The 23,043-nt window shown below is 44.8% G+C and overlaps 3 protein-coding genes across 7 annotated transcripts in view; 1 reads left to right on the top strand and 2 right to left on the bottom strand.

Annotated features, from left to right (window-relative positions):
* Positions 1–3,623, bottom strand: part of fynb (FYN proto-oncogene, Src family tyrosine kinase b) — a 42,983-nt gene extending 39,360 nt beyond the window's left edge. For 3 of the 4 annotated variants that reach the window (XM_067241294.1, XM_067241297.1, XM_067241298.1), the window contains exon 1: positions 3,499–3,623. The gene's annotated coding sequence lies outside the window, so the exon portion shown is untranslated. The remainder of the gene's footprint in view (positions 1–3,498) is intronic. The other variant, XM_067241295.1, reaches the window with a different exon arrangement.
* Positions 3,624–6,522: 2,899 nt separating this feature from the next.
* si:dkey-119m7.4 (uncharacterized protein LOC560629 homolog) lies at positions 6,523–12,887 on the bottom strand. Of its 2 annotated transcripts, XM_067242034.1 has the most exons (9): positions 12,301–12,887; positions 10,447–10,550; positions 9,692–9,846; positions 9,409–9,577; positions 8,667–8,790; positions 8,327–8,433; positions 7,361–7,572; positions 7,013–7,121; positions 6,523–6,755 (listed from the first exon to the last, which is right to left on the bottom strand). In XM_067242034.1, the coding sequence occupies exons 1-9, from the start codon at positions 12,667–12,669 to the stop codon at positions 6,524–6,526; spliced, it is 1,581 nt and encodes a 526-aa protein (XP_067098135.1). In that variant the 5' UTR covers positions 12,670–12,887; the 3' UTR covers position 6,523. The 2 variants fall into 2 exon arrangements, 1 of the variants encoding a protein (XP_067098135.1); XR_010877028.1 differs by lacking the exon at positions 6,523–6,755 and having other exon boundaries at positions 7,012–7,121; positions 7,265–7,572.
* Positions 12,888–18,641: 5,754 nt separating this feature from the next.
* ccn6 (cellular communication network factor 6) lies at positions 18,642–22,944 on the top strand. The gene is made up of 5 exons (XM_067241636.1): positions 18,642–18,689; positions 20,167–20,449; positions 20,840–21,082; positions 21,738–21,937; positions 22,336–22,944. The coding sequence occupies exons 1-5, from the start codon at positions 18,642–18,644 to the stop codon at positions 22,615–22,617; spliced, it is 1,056 nt and encodes a 351-aa protein (XP_067097737.1). The 3' UTR covers positions 22,618–22,944.
* The last annotated feature ends 99 nt before the right edge of the window (positions 22,945–23,043 follow it).

Raw genomic sequence — 23,043 nt, 5'->3', positions numbered from 1 at the left:
CTGTCACTTAATTCATTTGTCAAACTATTTTGATCTTAGACATATTCAGAATAACCTTTTAACTGATGTGGTGTGGCAGTTAAAACCATACAGGTCGATAAAACACAAACACAGACTTGCTGGTGAAACCCAGGGGAGGGTGTTGGGATCATAACCGGGACTGTGTGATGCCATCTGTGTAATGTGATTTGTCTGGCTCTAGGGACTTGGTGCCACGGTTCCAGATGACAGTTCCAGCTAATTTAATTTATTCAAAAAATATTCCCAATACCAAATGATCTCTCTATAGGCCTGGGCCTACCCCAGTTTTGACGAGGTTTCAGAAAAGCGTACCGTTTTACGCATCATTTCATTCTGCGATTACACAACGGCACAGTGAGTGGCATGTGTGCAAAAGACGAATGTCTTGCTATCACACTTTTGCACGATATCGGAATGTGCACAATGCTACAATGACACACTCTGACTGTCTTGTGACGTGGTTTCTGGGAATATATACTCTGCACTGACTCAGGGGAGTCAGGTGGCTGAGCGGTGAGGGAAGCGGGCTAGTAATCTGAAGGTTGCCAGTTCGATTCCCGTCCGTGCCAAATGACGTTGTGTCCTTGGGCAAGGCACTTCACCCTACTTGCCTCGGGGGGAATGTCCCTGTACTTACTGTAAGTCGCTCTGGATAAGAGCGTCTGCTGAATGACTGAATGTAATGCTCTGAAGGTGCTGGAGGGGATCACAGGATCTCTCTGGCTCTCATATGTCAGTAGTTGTCCCCAATGGCGTCCCCATGCTAGGCATTCACCCATGGTAGACCGTTTACTCATGTGTGACGAGGACGTGTGAGTCTGATACTACGTTAGCTACCACAAACTGCACCAAAACTATCAACACAGGCACACGTTTGGTGTCTTCATTAGATGGATGGCACAAAGGGAAGAATTGTTGTGGTGACGTGTGTGTGTGTGAGCATGTGTGTGTGTGTGTGTGTGTGTGTGTGAGCATGTGAGCATGTGTGTGTGTGTGTGTGTGTGTGTGTGAGCAGCTGGGTGCCAAGAGGTGGCTGACAGCCCCTATGCGTGCGCCTGCCAAGTCACATGACAGGCAGCGGCCTATGACATCAGCACTGGACTCAGCAGAAGTCATGGGTCTCTCCCGATGACGCCGCTGCTGTCGTCAGCGGGAGAAGAGAGTCAGGTGGCTGAGCGGTGAGGGAATCGGGCTAGTAATCCGAAGGTTGCCAGTTCGATTCCCGGCCGTGCCAAACTGACGTTGTGTCCTTGGGCAAGGCACTTCAACCTACATGCCTCGGGGGAATGTCCCCGTACTTACTGTAAGTCGCTCTGGATAAGAGCGTCTGCTAAATGACTAAATGTAAATGTAAATGTAAGAGAGACCATGTGGGGACTAACACTAACCCCTCAAACTGATCACCTACTGTACACAAACACAATCCACCAAACAATGGTTCAAGAGTAATTACACAATGTAAGCCCACCTCACATCAACAGGATGTGATACTGAACACTTGATGATTACTTCATAGCCCTTTCATCTGTGTGTAAGAGTGTGTGTGTGTGGACAGTTGAGCAGATCGGACTGCCAAGCTGTCTCAGGGTAAACAACAGAGGGGAAGAGGAGGGTTGTTTGACAGCTCTGCTCTACAGAGAGGAGGGTTGAGCACCTCTCTGGCTGCTGCTGGACTGACATGCAGTACTGGACAGGCAGACTGGCTTCACACTGGGGTCAGGTGCCAAGTGGCAAAATTACTGACACAGGACTTTGCATGCCTCATCTAAATTGGCCAGGGTTAAGAGAGCTTTCATCGGCTGCCTGCTCAAGTTCATTATGAAAGCAGCAGTATGCGGTTCAGAAGAGTGCAGATCTACTGTACAAGGACAAGAGCTTTTTTATTTATGTAAATGTGGAGTTATAACTTGCAAATGAGAGAAGATAGAGGACTTATTTTCTGTTCAAGCCTACATTCTGCTTGTCTTTTATGACTTTCAATGAAAAAGAAAAACACATTTTGTTTTAAATGCAGGGTGCTGATTTTTTAGTATCAGGATGCTTGCTGTGGTTTAAAATATTACTTTTGTGCATCCTGCAAAGACTCCCAAACAGCCTGAAGACATCTTCAGCTGCAAAAAAAACAATACAGTAGTAAACTATTCAGAACTGACATATGAACTGCTGTAAATAAGTCCTTAAGGTTGTACTGTAAGCAGAATTTCAGTTTTTTACAAAGTGCCAAACACTGGCACTGGTCAACAACCCAACTGAAATAGAAAATATGGATAGCAGTATGTCTGAAACCTCACGTTTTCAAAAAGAAAACAGGGTTCTGTACCTTACTGATAATTAATCCCCTAGTAAAACCCACTACACATTTAGAGCAGGATGTGCAGGATTTGCAGAACTTATCTTGAAAAGGAAACTCACCCTACAGAGACAAGACCGTATTATAGGTCTCTACCACTTCCACCGGAACACATAACTTTCAGGACACATATTTGTGCAAAAGCTATTTATGATTTACAAATTAAGTGTGTGTTTACGAACACATCAAGAGCATATTCAAACATGTATCACGCATGTCACAGCCACTACTAATTACATGCAGTGATGGGTGAGCCAGGAGACTTTATGGACTGAACACATCCACAGAGGACGAAACTTCATTTCAGTTGAGATGATTTAGAAACTAAATCTAATATTATTTGGAGGGATGCTGGGGTCAACCATACAACAGACCCCAATTATTAGAGGAAAGTGGAAGGCAATTTCGCAACAGAGGGATTTCAATAATATTTTTTCAGTTAACCTTTCACTTATTTATAATGAAAAAGAAGACTTTGATGAAAGCTCCATATCATTTTAATAATTCCATTATTCCCTGTATAGTTTCTGGATGAGTCATAAATCTGGCAGGAACTATGTTAGTCAAAAATAAACACATGCACAGCTGACTCCTTGGAATGTATGTCCAACAGAATCCTATATTCCAGTCTGAATGAATCATGCCTGAAGATGAACTTACAGGAAACATGTTTACAATTGGTAACCGGCTATCTTGGTACTCGATTCCACCACAAACTCGAGTCGAAGTGACATTGTACCCTTCATCGAATACATCTGATTGATATTGGTGGGGACAACATTAGGCAACCAAGTAAGCAAATTCACTACTGATTCCCATGCTGTGCTGAGTCTATAGGTTTTATTTGGGATGTACAGTCAACACATTTCTCACTCGCCTACTGGCCCATATACCGATCATATCATCCTGTGATGCTCTTCATACATGTTAAAGAAATGAGCGAATCTGAATATAAACTAGAAAACTCAAATGTGGGTCATTACAAACCTAATGACCCTAGAGCCAACAGACGAATGGAAATATAAGAACCCGCATGCAGTTTTATGCGCTAGGTAGTCATTTAAAATCAAAGTAATTTGTTTGCTTTCTTAATAAGAGTCTCAATGAAGTAGGAAAATGGAACTTACACAGTCTCAGGCGTCTAATTAACCGGAGGTCTATATTCCATTGCCGTTGTAAATGATAGTCTTTTCTTCTAGTTTTTGTCTATATCGTAGTGTAGCCTGTGCGATCTGCTTGCTGCCCAGTTTGCTGTAGCCGCTGTGTGATGGCGTTAGCCTTGCAGGGCCACAATGAAACTATAACGGGATTTTTGCGGAGATTGACAGGACTTCAAGCCAATAGACGGAGACTGTGTGAGGAGGGCGAGACAAAGATTGTAAACAGGTTTGGTGTGTCACTGGGCTGTGTCTTGTAGTCTTAAAGTGTGAAATCCAATTTTGGAGTGAATACATCTAAATCTCAAACACACCTAGCATATAATGAGGATAAATAGATGAGTAAATATAGAAAAAAGAAGAAGAAAGAATAACCGGTTTAATTTAGCCGATCTAGAGTTGCATGTGTAAATGCATTGACTAAATATTTATTTACACAAAATATAATTTGCTATAATGAAGCCGTACAGTAAATAATTGAGGAAAACAATACAGTACGTTGATTTTATTCTGATAATTGCTTTGGAGCGCCACCTGCTGTACAATAGCTGTAAAGTGCAGCATATTAACCAGATATGGGAAGTAACAAAGTACAAATAGCCTACTTAATTACTGTAATAAAGTTGATTTTTCTAGTAATAGTACTTTACTTCACTATTCAGACATTTCTGACAACTTCAAAGAAAAACACTTTTTAGTAACTTTTTTATTACTTAAAAAAAAAACGCTTGTTGAAAAGGTTTGTTTTGAAAGGTTTCAAAAAACCTTTTGAAATAAAAAAAATCCCCAAAAAGGTTTGCGTCATTGATGAGTACTTGATGAGGACTCTCCTATACTCTACTGTACAATCTTTTACTCTGCTCTGTTTTAATCTATTCTGTTTTAGGCTTCTCTGTTCTCCTCTCTCAGCTATCAAGCCAATTCAAACCCAGATAACTGCAGCTACACTCGAACAAAACAGCAGAAATACCATGTGGAGCAGTCTCAGTGATGTCATGGGTTTGTCTGGTTCATTTCCACTCCTCTCCTCCAAAAAAATGTCATCTCCACATATCTGGGCTCTGACTAAACACCAGACCACAGATTAATACAACTATTAAAACACCAGACTGTCCCTCCGTCTGGCCCCTCCCGCTCAGGGGTCAGGGGTCAGGGGGATGGGCTTGTGCAGCTGTTTTCTCAGGGGTCCACGGAGGTACAGTCTAATTGAAATGCCAGTTGTTGTCTGATGTGAATCATTGCCAGCCATGCACGCCTGTGCCAGCCACACGGGGCGCTTATGACAGCCACTCTGAGACAGACGCTGCAGTTATTCCTCATGAGAGGTGGAGAATCTGACCCCTGGCAGCTGGGTTGCTATTGGCTGGCAACAGGCTTGCTATTTGTATTTCAAATGACAGGACAGCACACTCTTTCACACACATGCGTGTTGGCTAAAGTTTATTACATGGCTAAGGTTGATACATTTATTTCTCACAGCATAGATACAATATCCCAGTCATTGACTGGGAGATTGTAAATATGGTATGTAAAAAAAAATCTATGAATTCATAATAAAAACTGATTGCACTCAAAACCGTACATAAAAAACAAATGTGCTGTAAAAATCATCTGACATGAAACTAATATAATGTTGGGTCAGATGGCTGAGCGGATAGGGAGTCGGGCTATTAATCAGAAGGTTGTTGGTTCAATTCCCAGCCGTGCCAAATGACGTTGTGTCCTTGGGCAAGGCACTTCACCCTACTTGCCTCTGGGGGGAATGTCCCTGTACTTACTGGATAAGAGCGTCTGCTAAATGACTAAATGTAAATATGACCATAGCTGTCAAATAAAGAGTAGTACCAATTTCCACCGTAGGGTGGCAGTATACAGTTAGACCCCGATTTACTGTGACTGTAGCTTTCAGAGTTAGGGTTAGCCTAACCCTGACCCTAACCCTTTCAGCTCCTAAGCTGTACAAAATACAACAGTAGCAGGACATGCTTGTCAAATAATACACTGTTAGAAGAAAATAGTGTCACAAAAATTCTCAGGGGACGATATCGCAACAGTCCTGTCATAATCATCTCCACTCACTGTGAAAGACACTGGCAAACAACCTAAGTTTCTGTCTCTCCTTCATTGGTGTTAGTGTGTTTACTCGTACACTTTCATCTATGCACGGTACTTGTCTGTGTAAGTTGAACAGATCGCACTAGAGGTTTTCTGGCTGAGGGTAACACTGTCAAGATAACTTCACCTTAGTGATATCGTTGACGTCAGCATGAGTATGTGCCAAGGGTAAGTGTGGTCTGCATCGTTTATCTGTGCCTTAGTTCCAGTCTGGCAGCCAGGATCTAACAGACAACCCGGCAGGCTAACACTGAGGGCTTTCCAGGCGTTTATCATCTCAAGGTAAGCCTGTCAGACCGGATGGACTGTGGGGGTGTCTAGACCGATAAGGTAGATGTGAAAGAACTCTGTTGCTGTTGGTGTGAAAAGGACCGGAGTAGGAATTCTGAGCAGTAAAAGGATCACAGAAACAAACGTAAGAAAGTAAGAATGTTCTGCCCATAAAATGGGCAAAACATGTACAGCCCTGATCATAACTGAGTAATACTTTTTCTTTTTCATATAAAAATGTAAAAAAAAATACCACAAACACACGTATAAATATTGTCAATATAGAAAAAATATTTAAAACATAAAACAAAAAACAGTATATGAAAAATGTCAGGTCGTCGTAATTCTGGTACAAAAAGAGCTTTTGTTCGAGTGCTCTGAGCGGCAGTTTCAAAATGAATGTTGTCGGGAAAAGTCAGTTAGGCTCACGACACATGTAGCCTGGTTCCTTGGAACAGGTGTGGAGTACAACAGCAAGATGATGGACGCTCTGGATAAGAGCGTCTGCTAAATGAATAAATGTAAGAGGGCTGGAAGGAGTCAGAGCCCCAGGTGGGTGGGTGTCCCCCCCTCATCCCTCCTCCTCCCCCTCCCACACATATGTGGACGGCTATGAAGTTCCACCAGACCTCGGATTGGCTCCTTCCACATCCTCAATGGTGTCAGGCAGATGCTTATTGGCTGTCTCAGGCAGTAGCAGGGTCAGCCCGGCGCCCAGCAGGGTGAACAGGCCGAAGAGCACCATGGGTGCGCTCTTACTGAAGGTCCTCAGGAGGTAAATGACGGGGGCTAAGACTCCTCCGGCCCGCGCACACATGGAGCCCATCCCAATCCCATTCTGCCTGCGTCGGAGCCAGAGAATAGACCGTTACAGCCAAGCCAAGCTCCACTCTCACTGTTACAGCAGGGTTCTGGAACTGAAACCAGACTGAGGGTTCGCCTCACAACAGCCCTGAACGATGAACCACAGATGTTCAGCTATGCAGCTATGGGAACTTTTTTCTGATGTTCTGTTCTGAAATGACCGTAGATGTTCCTGGATAACCCTGAGCACAGCGATGAGACTTTGGATTCTAGATCTGGGTGGATCCATGCTCACCTGATGACCGTTGGAAACACCTCAGCAGAATAGATGTAAACTATGGACAGGGACGCTGTGATTCCGAACTTGCCGATCATAGCCAGGATGGTTCTGATGATGGAAAGTTCTGGGAAAAGAAGAACATTTGTGACCCGATGAGTCTGGGCTGAGTAGCATCTGCAAGTCAACCGTCTTGTGGATCCGTCCCCATAAACAGAGCTAAGAGCTAAGAGTAGTACACCAGTAAACAACTTGTTCAACTTCTGTCACCTGTTCAGTCTCTATGGAAAGGGAGGAGTGTCCCTAAGGCTGTTGACCTTGAGGGTAGAGATCTAAAAACCCAGTTTCACATGTCACGCTCAGTACCATCAGGGATGAAAATGGTCAGCAGGCAAGCGACACCCCCAACTGCCAGGAAGGCCATCTGGGATATCTTGCGGGAGCGGTTGAGGGTGAACAGCGTGATGGTGCGGGCTGGCATCTCCACCAGGCCGAAGATGAGCTGGGTGAGGTAGATGTTCATTCCAAAGTCAGAGATGTTGAGAGACAGACCGTAATATACCATCACGTTGACAAACCTGTAAACACAGAGAGGCGGGGTGGAGAAGTGTCAGGAACCAGGTGAAGAATTCCGTGTGATTTATGTGGAACGGCTGGTGAAACAGTTCCCGACATGAAATAGCTTGTCCAAAAAAGCAACGGAAGAGTTAATGTCCTGCTGCTACCGTTAACGGGGGCAGGGGAGGACCTGGATTTTGTCGTCCTCTGTTTCTGCTACCGTGCAGGTTTGACACACCCACACACACGCACTGTACACACTCTGAGACAGAGGAGATGTTGTAATGGTAAAAACAGGAAATGAGAAAAATATGTCTAAGGAGAAGGAGAAGCCACAGAGTAATTGAATCCCATCAATTACTCGGTTTAAGACTGAAACTACTTCAACACTGTAACATACTCAGAGCTGGGAGAATCTTCTAGAGGATAACATTTCCTTTTCCAATTTACTCTTACTGTACTGCCCGCCTATCAATGCTGTCATTCAAATAATTTACACAATAACGTAGAAGATTGTGTCACAAGTCACACCCTAAGATACATATTTCTTCCACAACCAATTGCACATGTACAAACTTATTTGGTGCGTTTGCACTGTTGAGTCACCCACTTTTGTCTCCCACTGATAAGCTGCCAAATGCCAGCAGGGAGGAAGACTAGGAGAGATTTGTCCTAACAAGGTCATAGTGAGGAAAATGACCCCCCCCTCAGAGAATGAATGTTAACCACAGCTGGCAATTTCATTGCGTCTGAGAGCCAGTGGTAGACACTCACCACAGGTAGAAAATGATCAATGAATGCCTCCTCATTTTAGGAGTGCGGACCAAGTCAATCACCGTGTGTTTTTTCTTGTCCTCCAGCTTCAGCTTGTCTTTGTATCCCTGAAGAGTTAACAGATCAGAACGTGAGAGACTAACACAGACGCAGCCCTCAAAGAACATCATCACATCTACACAAGCACATCTGCATAAGCCATACAACCAGTTTCACCAAATGAAATATTTGAAGGATAATTTTCAAAGCACAAGGAGCATATGGGCAACCATGCTGTGTGTATGCCCTTTGAGTTGGGTGTTGTTACGCAACAGTTCTGACTGAAGTGACCTCTTTTCACCTGACTTATCTCCTCATCATCCTGCAGGGGTTTTCCATTCATTAGAGCAGCCTTGCGGATCAGGTCCATGGCTTCCTCATTCTTGTCATTGGCCATTAACCAACGGGCCGACTTTGGCAACACCCTAGGAATTTAGAAGAGAGGTGTTCCAATGGGCGGCACATAAACAAGTATGTATGACCTGGAGCGTCCATGGGAACTATGGACGCTCCAGGTCATACGCGGTAGGCTTGTGTTTGTCGCAAACACAAGCCTACCGCGTATGACCGCGAGGTTGGAAAGAGGCTACAGTAACAACAGTGGAGGGCGAGTGTTAATGAGGTGCCACTGTGAGCACGTGCCAGTGGGGTTCATATGTCAAGAGGCCAGGGTCGGCTCCAAGGGGGGCAATGCCCCCCCAAATGGTATGCTGTGCCCCCTCAAAAAATTATTTTGTTAAAGTAAATAAGAAATACTGACATTGGCTGTAAATTAAATATCAAGATGGCTACACTTTCCTGCAGAATATGCAGGTCTGCTCTTATTTTGACTCTCATACATGCTTTGTAAATGCGTGCCCCCCCCTTGTGAAAAAAAAGCCCCCCAATTTAATTAGTTCGGGAGCCAAGTCTGCAAGAGTCTGCTGTTGCTGTTAAGACCATTTGCATTGCCCTGGATTCAAACCGAAGGGTCCTCATCTCTATTCCCTCCGCCGTGTTTCCAGGGGTTTAGGCCAGGCTGAGCGCCCCGGCGTCGGACTCACCAGATGTAGAAGATGAACAGGAAGCCTGGTGCTGAGATGGCCAGCTGGAGTTTGCGCCAGTCTCGTATAAGGTACGCCAGCCCCGCCAGGATAATGTAACCAAACCCGAAGAAGTAGTCTGTGATGACACCGGCCAGCATCCGATGCTTCGATCCTGTCCACTCTGTGCCTGCGAGGTCCACAGACAACGCATAAACTAGAGTTTCAACAGAGCAAGAAAAGGCTAGACTACTCTACGATCAGATGAATGTGGAATGAATGTGTGTCTGTCCTTAGGACAGACCTAAAACAAACGCGTTCATGATGACAGCTGAAATAGTGGTCCCGACCACAAAGCGCAGGATGACGTAGATGTAGAAATTCGGCGCGAAAGCTGCACCGACCCCGAAGGTCGTCTGAATCGCCAAGCCAACCAAAATTATGGGCCTGCGACCGTACCTGAAACGAGAAACACAGTCACAGCCCCTTCAAACACAGTCACAGCCCTTTCAAACACAGTCACAGCCCTTTCAAACACAGTCACAACCCTTTCAAACACAGTCACAGCCCCTTCAAACACAGTCACAGCCCCTTCAAACACAGTCAGAGCCCCTTCAAACACAGTCACAGCCCCTTCAAACAGTCACAGCCCCTTCAAACACAGTCACAGCCCCTTCAAACACAGTCACAGCACCTTCAAACACAGTCACAGCCCTTTCAAATCTGCAGATCCTCTTCAGTCAACTTCACTTATAGGCCTTCTGCTACGTTCAGAGTTGTGTTTGTCCAGACCAAGACATATGCTGCAAATTAGACTGGGTCTGAATAATCCCCAGTGTTAAAATAATTCAAATACTTTTGACTTGGCTGGTAAACAAGAGGGCAATTGAAATAAAATCACTGCCATCGCCTATAAATAATAATGAATGAGACAGTTTCCAAGCGAAAATTCTGCAGAAAGGTTTACCCTGAATTATTCAACTTGCGGTGTGACTCCTGAAACTAAGAAAAACTTTTTAGGAATAAAGGTTGGAGATGTTTTAATGTTTTCTAACTCACTTGTCTGCCAGGGCGCCAAACACCACAGCCCCTATCAGAAGACCAAACATGTAGATAGAGGCACCAATATTGTTCAGATTGGCATTGTCACACACCAGGTCCCACTGTAAAGATGAAACAAACAAATGACAACTGATTTACTTTCAACCCACATACTGGAAAAGTCCAATTATTTCCTTCGCGTTTACTGTTCCATGGCATTTTACTTGGCGGTAGGTTGCATTTTATAGCAATATAAATGCATATATAAAGGCTATTTATTATCTTTAAAAAGGCTATGCTACATATTCATTTGCTGAGAAAGTTTATCTGCTTCTTTGTAGATACCCTAAAGCTGATCTATTGAAGTCTTGTTGAAAGTAGTTATGAACATGATATGGTATTGGGGCTCAGAATAGGATTGGACTGTCTAGGATTGTGAATACTGTCAAGCTGGGAAAATCTTTCGTAAACAGAGACAGCTGAATGAAATATTATGTCTCTGCAGATTGTGTGGGATCATTCATATTCTCTTTTTGTTGAACTTGACAGTTTCGTCTTTGGAAGGAGGAACAGTCCTTACAGTTACAATTTCTTTGAAGAATTCCTATATGAACTTCAGGCCCAGAGTGAAGAATATTAACCTGCACTTTGATAACTGGTTTGATAACTCTTATCTTACTATTGTGTTGATACTATGTACGTATGTTGTGAGTGCGTGTCCTGAGTTATGCGTTCAGGTGGCTGAGCGGTTAGGGAATCGGGCTAGTAATCAGAAGGTTGCCGGATCAATTCCCGGCCATGCAAAATGACGTTGTGTCCTTGGGCAAGGCACTTCACCCTACTTGCCTTGGGGGGAATGTCCCTGTACTTACTGTAAGTCGCTCTGGATAAGAGTGTCTGCTAAATGTAATGTTAATGTTTTGATAAGTTCTTTGTTGTGGTAAAATGTATACTCTATGGAACGTAGGGAAGCCAAAGGACACATTTACAGAACTGGTTAATTTTTACCTTTCCTTATCTTCTTCATACAGTAGTAGTTACATTTACATTACATTTAGTCATTTAGCAGATGCTCTTATCCAGAGCGACTTACAGTAAGTACAGGGACATTCCCCCGAGGCAAGTAGGGTGAAGTGCCTTGCCCAAGGACACAATGTCATTTTTTCATGGCCGGGAATCGAACCAGCAACCTTCTGATTAATAGCCCGACTCCCTAACCGCTCAGCCATCTGATCCCCTAGTTCATGACTGTCAATACTTGGTTAATACATTTCTATACATTTCCACACTTGTTTCCTTGTGCCTTCATAGCTGACTTAAAGGGCTCTCACAGTAATAACACCTGGAAATCTGGGCCTACATCATCTTTCAGTACACCTTGAACAGTGAGGCTTACAGTGAGGACATGGTCCCAAACTAGTGTTTGTGTGTCAAAACAAACTATGACTCAGCCAATGTGGTTGTTGTTGTTTCAGAGGGCTTGTCTTATGGTCAAGGGAGGCAGTTCTGTGGCCCTTCGTAATAATTCAGTCACATGAGGCCCCTCCCAGGTTGTTTGCTCTCTCATAACCTAACGTGGCAGAAGAGGGCTGTACAGACCAGCAGCAGAGGCCTAGAAAGGATGCCTGCACCACAGGAGGCCATATTTCCACCCTCTCTGCAGGCAACCTTGGCTAGTCTCAGATATCTCTACAGCAGGCTGTTACATGGCTGCCACAGTCCAGCAGGGTTAGAAAGACCTCCAACTGCCAATCTGCCAAGCAGCCTTCACCTCATTTCCTGTGAGAATCTGGAACAGAGGATATCCACCGCTCTGAAGACCAGGCAGACGGAGAGAGGTGAAAAATGGGCTATGACTAACAGACAACTTACCTCGGTTGCCACAGTACTGTGGAAAATCTCCTTGCTGAACTCCCATCCCCCCTGGCAGCCTGCGGAGGCCTGGCTGGTGATGAGAGCCAAGGCCTCGCTGGCGTTCAGCTGTGGGGAGTCCCGGCCGGGGCCAGGGGCCGAGCAGGCCAGGTCAGCACCAGGGTCGGCCACCAGACTTAAGTTGAAACTCAAAGCAGCGTGGCTGGAGGACCACTCGGAGCGACAGAGATGCGGGGGCACAGCCCCTGTGAAGACCGATACCAGCATGTGGAACGCCAGCAGGATCTGGGGCAGACAAATCCATACGTACAGGATCTTCTGGAACTTCCCAAAGCCTCCGATCTGAGCAAGGATTTCGTCAAAGTTCATGCTCCACCTCTTTCTGGCCGCTCCTCCTGTGTTTGCCCCGTCTACTGTGCCTCCTCAGGTACAGGAGGTCGCACTGAGCTACCAGATGCAGCAGAAGGGTAGACGTCTGCGTGGACAGAGATCAACCCAGAGGCCTCATAGAGAAGCTCAGGATTGAAACAGGCTGTTTTTAATGAGTTGTGTCGAGTCTCCCTGTTCAGATGCACTCACACGTAGGGTGTAGCTTGAACGCGGGCTGAAGCTGTCTGTAGCCAAGTGGCAAACTCCCAGCGGCAGGGTAATATAACCATGCTCAAAGGGGAGGGGCCTAGATACTAGGGAGGCGTTTCCCCTCAGAGGGAGGAGCTGCTTTTGTGATGGCTGAGAGACAGCACTTGTCTCTCTCTCTCTCTCTACCTCCCTCCCTCTCCCCTTGTCTCTCTCTCTCTCTCTCTGTGTGAATGAGAGGCAGTTTGTTTGTGCATTCGATGTAGTGTTTTTTTTAAACTAAGGCTAGATGTTATTCAAAAACTATACCGTGCAAGGACAACAACAACAAGTTTTCAATTAATCCAATTAATCGATTCAATTAAAGTTTCAGATTGTAAAAGACCAGACTGTGTATGTGTGTACATGTGCTTACATGTTTGGAAAATATACCCGGTTTATCTATCTATCTTAAATGTTTCACTGCCTTTGGACAAAACTCACAGTAGGAGAACTGCTAAATGTAAAGACATGCAAATTCCTGTCCGACCTCCCGTACTTCATCTGCCATGGGATGCCAAGAGTCAGCTAGCAGCCGTCTCCACAAACAGGAGATAATGGATTTAGTATTAATTCCCCCTCGCTCCAATGAAAGCCCTCTCGCTCTCTGTCCACTCCGTAATTACTCCCATAATCCTCAGATCGTTTTCCTTTGTTATCGTTTCATCTTTCCCCTGTTGGTGTCCGGTGTCTTTTCACCCGGGTGAACCTCGCCACATCCCAGCAGATATCCCAATCACAACCCCTTCCACAGAACAGCACCAAGCCTCCAGTGCTCACCGGAGATGACTGACACTGTGCATTCTTTCAATAGGATGTGGGGCCCCAATCCACTGTTCCCACACTCAGCAGGGAAGAATACATTCACCTTCTGAGAATATGATATCACATACAGTACATCCCCTCTCCATTAAAGGGTTAGTATGACATCACAGGCTGAATAAAAGTCTGAAAGTGGAGACTTTGCTGCTTCTGATCCTGTTCATTGTTCACATGTGAGTCACTGAAAACTCTTCGAAAGCTGCTCTGTAGTGGTGGACACTGATGGGAAAAATCGCATGGATGCCAGTGATAGACGAAAGGAGATTATGGAAGTTTCTTTCTAAAGTACAACAAACATAATTTGTTATAAATAAACCAAGATTAAAAATTATGGTTTCAAATTAAAAACAAAGCTAACAAAGCTTTTTTAAAGGGTAATTCCCAACTAAATTATCATTGTAATCACTGCTACTATTTGTAAAGAAAAAGCAATTGAATGATAATTACAGGGTTGCCTTGGTTTATTTTCACTCCCTGCCTTTCATTAGATGAAAATATCCTTCACACAACACACTCTGTCTCCATTTTCATTTACTCAGCAAACAAAAGATTTTGGGATGCATGAGCAGGAAAGTGATGTGCTTAACCGCTTGACATGACATATGTCACATTCAGAATCACTGAGAGGCCCTTGAATCAGGGTTTGAACTTCAATCAGTCAGGAAGTGAAAAAGAAAAAAAAAAAACGTTTTCTTGACTGGGGATTTGTAAACCAAGACGATGCCGGGGCACTGTTCACTAACACTCAACACCTCAGATCACTCGTGTTGATAGAAATACAGTAGATCACCATCTTTCTGGGTCACAACGACAAGCTAACTGAGCTGGACACCACAAGCGGAGGAGTGATGTCACTCAAACACACAGAAAAGAGAAAAAAGTGTCTCACAGTTTGGCACAGGCACTATTTTTATAGTGAGGGCATGTTGACTGAAGTGCTACAGATCAGACAGTCTAAATCAGAGGGTGGAGTGCACTGGGTACGGCCTGCCAGTCCTGCCCAGGGTTGGGCACTGAGGCGGGGGGAGAGATTTCTCTGTGGTAGACCGTGCCATTCTGCCCCAACACGTAGATGCAAAGAGCTCGGCTGGGTGCTAAGAGGAGAGAACACTGACCCCTGCTTTCTAGTTGAGCTGCTGAGACTGTGAAACATGGCAGTCTGTCTGATAGACACGATCCAACCGAAACACTTTAAAATAAGAACTTTTTTGATCAAATGAGATATGCGGATTAAATTAAGAAGGTGCGGGAGGGAGAGAGTGTGTGTGTGTGAGAGAGAGAGAGAGAGGGAGAGAGGGATAAATAAAGAAAGATAAAGAGAGAGACAGATGAGAGTATCAAACTGCAGCAGCATGTTATAGCTGTTTTGGGATTAATTAGACTGGAAACAGTCCCCACTCCTCCTAGTTGCAGTAATTGAAGAAGTTTGTGGCAAGGATGTGGAATAAAGAAGGAAATTCCATTAACGTGACCCAAGTGGAAAGCAGCATATGTTAGACTCCTTAGACTGGTTAATAGACCACTGGATCAAGCTTTCAAACACTGGGATAGATGTGAAAGTAAGTATGCGAAGAAAGCGTGTTTGTGTGTGCGTCAGAGTTTGTGTGTTTGTGTGTGCGTCAGTTTGTGTGTTTGTATGTGTGTCAGGCAGGTCATCAAGTACCGCTAGTTAGTCTTGTGGCTAAGTTTGCATCCCAGTGTGGGAGGATTGGGGGGGAAGGTACTAATGGATGACACAGTGACCCCGGTTACACCAAGAGATTTCGTTCTTCGACACAAAGGTTTTAAAAGTCTGATCCAAGTTGAATGGCCTTATTCATTCTTACCTAGGATTTTGTTAGACAGTATGTGGGGTGGTCACATTTATAAATGTTATAGCGGTACTCATTTTAAATTGATATTTCTCGATCACATAAACATCAATGTTAAAACATTTAGCAGACGCTCTTATCCAGAGCGACTTACAGTAAGTACAGGGACATTCCCCCCGAGGCAAGTAGGGTGAAGTGCCTTGCCCAAGGACACAACGCCATTTGACATGGCCGGGAATCGAGCTGGCAACCTTCAGATGACTAGCCCGATTCCCTAACCGCTCGGCCACCTGACTCCAGCTAAACACTTACATAATTCACCTTTCTATCCTTTCATAAACCTTGTTTATGAAGACTCACCTGAATCCCTTGATTTAATTACCGCACTTAACGGGATGATTTGGTATGTTTACTTCTTCTATAGAGGCAGTCACCGGGAAAACATTTTTCTTTGGTGATGCACCATGAAAAGGTGGGAGAAGTGTATTTTATTGACGTGCGGTGTGTATTCCTGGAATGTCCCTGTGGGTTCACCTGCCTGTGGGGGAAGGTTCGCGAGGACAGCTGGGAATGGCGAGATGTGTTGTGCACGCGCCCTGATGGAGCGTTATAACTCCAGGGTGTTTAACTGCGCTTATTTAACATCCACTTTACAGCTTCTGTTGTGAAGACTTAAGAAAATAATTACTCCAACTGTCAAGTCATCAATCATATATAGGTCAGAAAGCAATAATAGAAAACACGATTTGAGCTCGAGCATTTTAACCGAATCTTGCACGTGTTTTATTGTTATGGTTGTGTAAGAGAAATTAGGTACAAATATTCTCAACGTTACCTGTATTATTTGTTGTCGTACCTTCAGACAACCTGCAGAAGACAAATACAAACTATGGGATACAAGCGACAACCACTTGTGCAAATGATATAAATAATGATCAGCCGAGGTAAACCTTAGACTATGAAGGCATCAAAGACTTCGAATAAGATCATTTATTTATTTGAAACTGCATAATAATTTGAGTGGTGTTACTGTTAGCAACTCATTTTCACAAAACCAATTATTTAAAACGGAGTGCAACTTATGAAACGAGTCGTCAGTCACTACAGCGGGGATGCGCACCCCCTAGTGGAATATACTCAACACTTTATGCAACAAGCAATTACATACTGTTAAGTGTTACGAAACTAGATGCGTGGTTTACTGTTTCAATGACCTGATAGGCTATATTTGGCACATGGTGACGTGAATGGAGTCCTAAGAAACGCACTTTCATGAAAACTGTACGATTTTGTGTATGATTGATAATGGATGATACATTTAACGTATTTATTGAATTTTTGAATGTATTCAAATCCTAACACGGCGTTATTAACGTCGTCGTAATGACCTCACATTTTCGTACTGTTGTTTAATATAAGAAAAGTATTACAAGACAGGAGGAAGGGAGTCGAAATGTTGTGCCGTCAAATTTGCGTGTATACGATGTGAATGCACTGAGGGTGGTTTAGCTTTCCATAGGCCTAGTTCATTTTAAAACCATTTGAGTTCTGCACCAGACTCCAAACAGCTTACTTTCCACAGATACCCTCCTTGTGTAAGTCACACATAAGGTGCTTGTGTAACGCTCTTACTTTCACCAAGACTAAAAGTCAGCTTGTCACTCGATCCCAGGATCGGTCTACTCGGTGTCGGTTCATCTTTACGCTCAATCGGTCCCCCGCCCCCCTCCCCCTCCCCCGCCTCAATAGTTTTCACAGTTATTTTAGTTTAAGTTACATGGAACCCCAAAAGAGTCCAAGAAATTAGACCGCCGAGATTGAGACATGAAGGAAATCCGCCATGGATGTCAGGAGGGTGACTGGGACTGCATCAGTACAGATGATGGCCTGTAGCATGATTCCCTTCAGACCTTATAACACAGTATGAGTAGGTGGGAGGGAAGGAGGGAGCTGGGCTTGAGAGGAGGGGAGATGGGGGAGGAAAGGGGAAGGTGATTTTATCACCTCTCAGATTGAAATGCAAAACAGGTCTTAGCCTTCACACAAATCATTGTCTTACTCCAACATTAAAGCAAAACAGACCGTTTTTTTGGGGGCGCATTATCTAATAGTCCGCTAGGATTTGATTTACCAGGGATGTTGTTTTAGAGGTATCCAAGAGAAAATGTGCCATAGGATTTAGGCTACAGCTCTGTCCTTCTGAGTGTTAATGCATCTCTGCTCTGAGACCTGAAGGTACCACACAGGCTCAGAGTGGGACCTCTCTACCCAGTGTAAATAGGGAAGGAATGTGAACTCAAATATAATGTACTCCACCAAAACTGGGACATGCTCAACAACACCAATTAGGTTAAAACACCACACACATTCATGAGATGGGAGTAAAACTTCTCATGACCACTCAACACAAACTGTATTTATCAAACATACCCTACTGTACATATTGCCAAACAAGAATATGGCAAACAGTTTATCAAGCTTTGACTATCACTAAGTTGCTATTAGAAAATTAGCCACATACATGATTACATATGAAATTATTATTTGGATTTAAGAATACTTGGTGAGTCCACAGACTTAACCCTTGTGTTATCTTCGGGTCATTCTGACCCATCAGTCATTGTGACCCACCATCGTATTGCGACAACTTTACCGCATACAAAAACAGTGAAGCATTTTCTTTTAACCGTTGGGCTGTCTCAGACCCCCCACATTGCGAAGGTTAAAAGAAAATTATTTGTATTTGTTTTTGTATTGGGTAAAACTGGGTAAACACAACAATGGTTCGTTATGAACCTTTGGGTCATGTGACCCGAAGGCAGCACAAGGGTTAACAAGTAGAGTAGGCTTGGGTCTGGGACAACGCCAGCGTTTATGAAGACAAATATGTCTCCTTTGGATCAGTGAGCCACTGAAAGGTGTGTTTGGAGAGGAGACAGAGGGTGGCTTTGTGCCTCTCTCCTGCAGGTCAGCTCCCTCCATCTCACTCCCCCCGTGCTCATTCCCATTCCTGTTCCCCCTTCCCTCAATCCCTCCTTCCCAGTCATCTGTCTCTCTGCTCCTGGAGCTCATACAAACCTGATTACTTATAAGATGCTATCACTACTCTGCCAATCCCTCCTGGTCTTCCTAGCGCAGCAGGTAAGTGCCTCGGCTTTCCTCTCTCGCCTCACAATAACAAGACAAGCTGAGCTTCCAACTTCTCTGACAGGACAGACAGTTTGGTCTGTGACTCAACACCTACCTTCTGTGCAGAAGCTTGGAGAAGAGTGTTGAAGACATGCCCTGGAGATAGACAGTAGCGAGTCAAGTCTTAGTGTGTAGTGTGTCAGTTTTACAGAGATTCCTCGTTTGAGTTGGATTTGAAATGGTTAAGGAAAATCTAACAGTAGTCTTTTTTTCTGTTTTCAACACTAGGGTTTGTTTTACATTTAGTCATTTAGCAGACGCTCTTATCCAGAGCGACTTACAGTAAGTACAGGGACATTGTCCCCGAGGCAAGTAAGGTGAAGTGCCTTGCCTAAGGACACAACGTCAATTGGCACGGCCGGGAATCGAACCAACAACCTTCTGATTAATATCCCGACTCCCTAACCGCTCAGCCATCTGACTCCCGTTTTGAATGCATGCTTCTGTGGGTGGAACATTTTTTAGGCTTATACAGGGTGGGGTGTAGTAGTGGTGAAATAAAAAAACGTAGCTGTTTTGTGTTCCCATTGAACACTAAGTAAGAGAGAGCATGGTGACCTGTGTCTCCAACGGTCTCAGTAGATCCGTTTTCACACTATCAAATGAGCTCATTCTGTAAACCTGACAGAAAGGCTTCAGATTTTTGGCATAACCCAGAGTGGTCCTGGGAAGCAGGGCAGTGGCAGGCAGGCCATGTGGACACAACTAACAGCACACAGGGATTGCATCACAGCGCATACAAAAACTAAGTTGATATGTGTACTGCAATGATTTCAGGATAGAAGGGATAGTTCTTATGTGAGTTTTTTGTTTTGTAATTTGGGTGTTTTTCTTTTTGGGAATTTACAGTAAATGACAACTATTTCTTCTGTACAGTACAAAGGAAGTAATTGTTGGCAGTCAATCTCAGGGGTTGAAAGCTTCACCTTGGTTTAAACGATATCCCTCACATTTTCAGAAAGTGTAGAACCAGTTATTAGCAATATACTGTAGCACATTACTTGGTTTCTGAGTTAATTTACCTCCTGACAAGACTCTAGATAGAGTATGTCTGATCACCAAGTCACTCTGACTGTTTACCTGATGTCTAGTGGGGAATGCTGCAAACTCTGGTCTCGGGCATTGTAGATCCAAGACCTGAAAGGACAATCACATAAATATATATTTAAAAAACAGTCTTGCCTCCTGCCTTGTATGCACCTTCCTGCCAAAGCAAATTCCTTGTCTGTGCAAACTTTCATGGCGAATACATCCCTTTCTGATTCTGAATTCTGATTCTAAACCGCCCAGAAACCCTCATGTGTACTGTTACGGAAATTAGCATGAGAGATATTGTTCCTTTAACAAATGAAAGAGGTCATTTACTTTGATTTCATATTTATTTTACTGTGTTCCTGTGATATTAACACAGTATATCCCGCCACTCCAGTATCTCTGCAGGGCTCAGAACCACCATGGGCAGCTGCTGGCTCCGCGGGAGAGCAGGGCTGTTGTTGAGAGACGGCAGTTCTGCCACTGGCCCTGTAAGTGCCGGGCCAAGCCTCAATGCGCTCCAGGGGTCAGCTCCGTGCTGGACGGGTGCGGCTGCTGCAAGAGCTGCGCCCGGCAGGTCGGGGACGCGTGTAACGAGAGGGACGTCTGTGACCCACACAAGAGCATGTACTGCGACTTCTCGGCAGACAAGCCCCGCTTCGAGGTCGGAGTCTGCGCCTGTGAGTGATTCCTGTAACGTTTGCTGCTTTTGCACACAAAAGATAACGTCTTCATGTAGGCCCTAGTTGACCGACTGAGCTTGGTAACGAATGGCGTGTTTTCACCGCAAAATACGTGCTGAGTCATACTTAAATCAATTTGTTATAAGCTATCGCCCGACTGCATAGCGAGTATTGGGATATGTACTAACCTGTAGCTAGATTCATATCACTGAACTGCACAGTAATTTATAATTGAATCAGCTATCAAAGGACATCAAAGAGGTTACACACTGTAATCCTAAAGCCTTGCTCTGAAAACCAGTATCACCACAAGAACACTATGAGCAGCACATGAAGCAGTCACACAACCCTGAGCTGATTACGATCTCTATCCTCTCCTCCTCTCAGACATGATGGCTGTGGGTTGTGACCTGAATGGAGCTCACTACGACAATGGCCAGGCCTTCCAGCCCAGCCCCTTGTACAAGTGCACATGCATCGCAGGAGCCATCGGCTGCACCCCTGCCTTCGTCCAGAAACCCGCTGGACTCCAAGGCCCTGCTCCCCTGATGGGCAGCATGCCGACTGGGCTCCGCAGCTCCCAGGACCCCAGGAAGAACCAGCAGGATACAAGCTACATAGCCATGCCAGGTGTGTGTTTGTAGAGAAAAAACCCACAAGGAGAATCGCCAGCTTGTATGGCCTGGAATTCTAATTGCTGTCAAAGCTAAACTGAATGGGCGGAGGAGTGTGTTTGGTTATTTTGGTGGGGGAGCAGAGAGAAGGAGCACAGTGTGGCAGTATGTGGTCAGGAGCAGGCTGGGTGGACCAGGTTTTGAACACCCATTGAGAGCACCCTATTCACTTTCAATCAAAAGCCCCAAAGGCCTCTTTCAAGTATGCTTTGATGTACAGTATTAAAAGTAGATGTTGCTTTACTTGGCTGGGCTTGCAGAATAAGACTCATCATGGTTGTAGGGAACCTGAGTAGATCGAGCTACCAGTTTTTTTTATAGTGGTATTGGAGAGAAATTATATATGACTTCAATCACTGGTGCATTGAGAGAAAATTGACAGGATAAAGCATCTACGCTTTCACATTCATAAAGAGGTTCTATTAAACCACCTTGGCATGTCTAAAGATAATTTGACTGTGTGGATCAAATCATCTGTACGATCCTCAAACTATCCATCTGGACTGGTTGTGAGCGAGAGGTGCAGTGGCATGGCGTGACTTCGTACAGGCCCGGGCTTGGTCTGAGGTGCTGTGTGTTGACACGGTGCCATTTAACTGTAATACTGAAAGCTTACAGGGATCCTCCTTTAGCCTGGAAGAAGAACTGCCTGATCCAGACCACTCCATGGAGCCCCTGCTCCAGGACCTGCGGCCTGGGCATCTCGGTCCGCGTCAACAACGACAACGGCAAGTGTGAGATGAGGAAGGACCGGCGTCTGTGTCTGCTGCGGCCGTGCCAGCAGAGCCAGCTGAAGGCCATGAAGGGGAAGGTGAGTGGAGCCGTTGTCGGTAGGATTCGCCAGCCGATCGCTAGGTTTTTGTTGGCGTGGCTGGGAGTGGTCGGGTCGGAGGTGACGGGTTCGAATCCGTGCGCGGGCGAACATCGGCCGTGTGTACCTCTGACGGTGGTGACGTCTGTTATGTGAGCAGCCCTCGATCAGGGTGTTGAAATGGGATCTGTTGAGATAACTTTAATGCAGAAGTGACTGCCAATGATATGCTGTCAGGTGGTGAAAAATAGAACAGGCTTAAGATGACTGTCATACTGGCAATACCCCTCCACATGCATTTGATAACTGGAGAAAGTCCATGCATTTCAGTAAACGTGCAAAGGCAAAACAAATCCCTATGAAGAAGATATTTTAACACGGCTCGTTTTATTTTCCAGATTCCAAAAGGTAAGACGTGTCGGCCCAAGTTCCAGGCTAAGAAAGCAGAGAAGCTGACTCTGTCTGGCTGCACCAGCATCAGGAAGTACCGCCCCACCTACTGTGGCGTCTGCAAAGACAAGCGTTGCTGCGTCCCCAATAAGGCTAGCATGGTGACAGTCAGCTTCAGCTGCAAGGGGGGCACCAACGTTCGCTGGAAGATGCAGTGGATCACTTCCTGTGTGTGCCAGAAGAAATGCAACGACCCAGAGGACATGTTCTCAGAGCTGCGGTTCCTCTAGAACTCTCCGGGCTTGATCGATGCTTGATCCAAGCCTTAAGTAGACTAACCTGGGCCTGGCCTCAGGACTCCGGCGTCAGTAATGGAGGTCTGGAGAACTGGACCCGAGGCGTGGTTTGGTTGTCCTCCTGAATTATGCCAGTGTTCTCAGGCTGACAGTGTTCCAAGATGGAAAGTACAAAAAAAACATAGAACCTCAACGAAGAGTGTGCACAGAAAGATAATTAGGGAAGTGGAGTTAAGGGAGCTTGCTGGTACATTCAGTCTGAATGAAACACACAGATGAAATCTCAGAGACTGCTTCAGTCATATTTCACATTTTGGACGAGCAGGTAGTAGTATTAATAATTGTAATTGTGATATTTTGTCAATTGTCAGATAAGTCAGTTGTTCAAATTGTTAATGTTGTTATACAGATACTCTGAAT

Source organism: Osmerus mordax, chromosome 8, assembly GCF_038355195.1.
Source record: "Osmerus mordax isolate fOsmMor3 chromosome 8, fOsmMor3.pri, whole genome shotgun sequence".
In the NCBI taxonomy this organism is placed as follows: Eukaryota; Metazoa; Chordata; class Actinopteri; order Osmeriformes; family Osmeridae; genus Osmerus; species Osmerus mordax.
The sequence above is the reverse complement of the archived record's forward strand: the minus strand, read 5'-3'. Positions and strand labels throughout refer to the sequence as shown.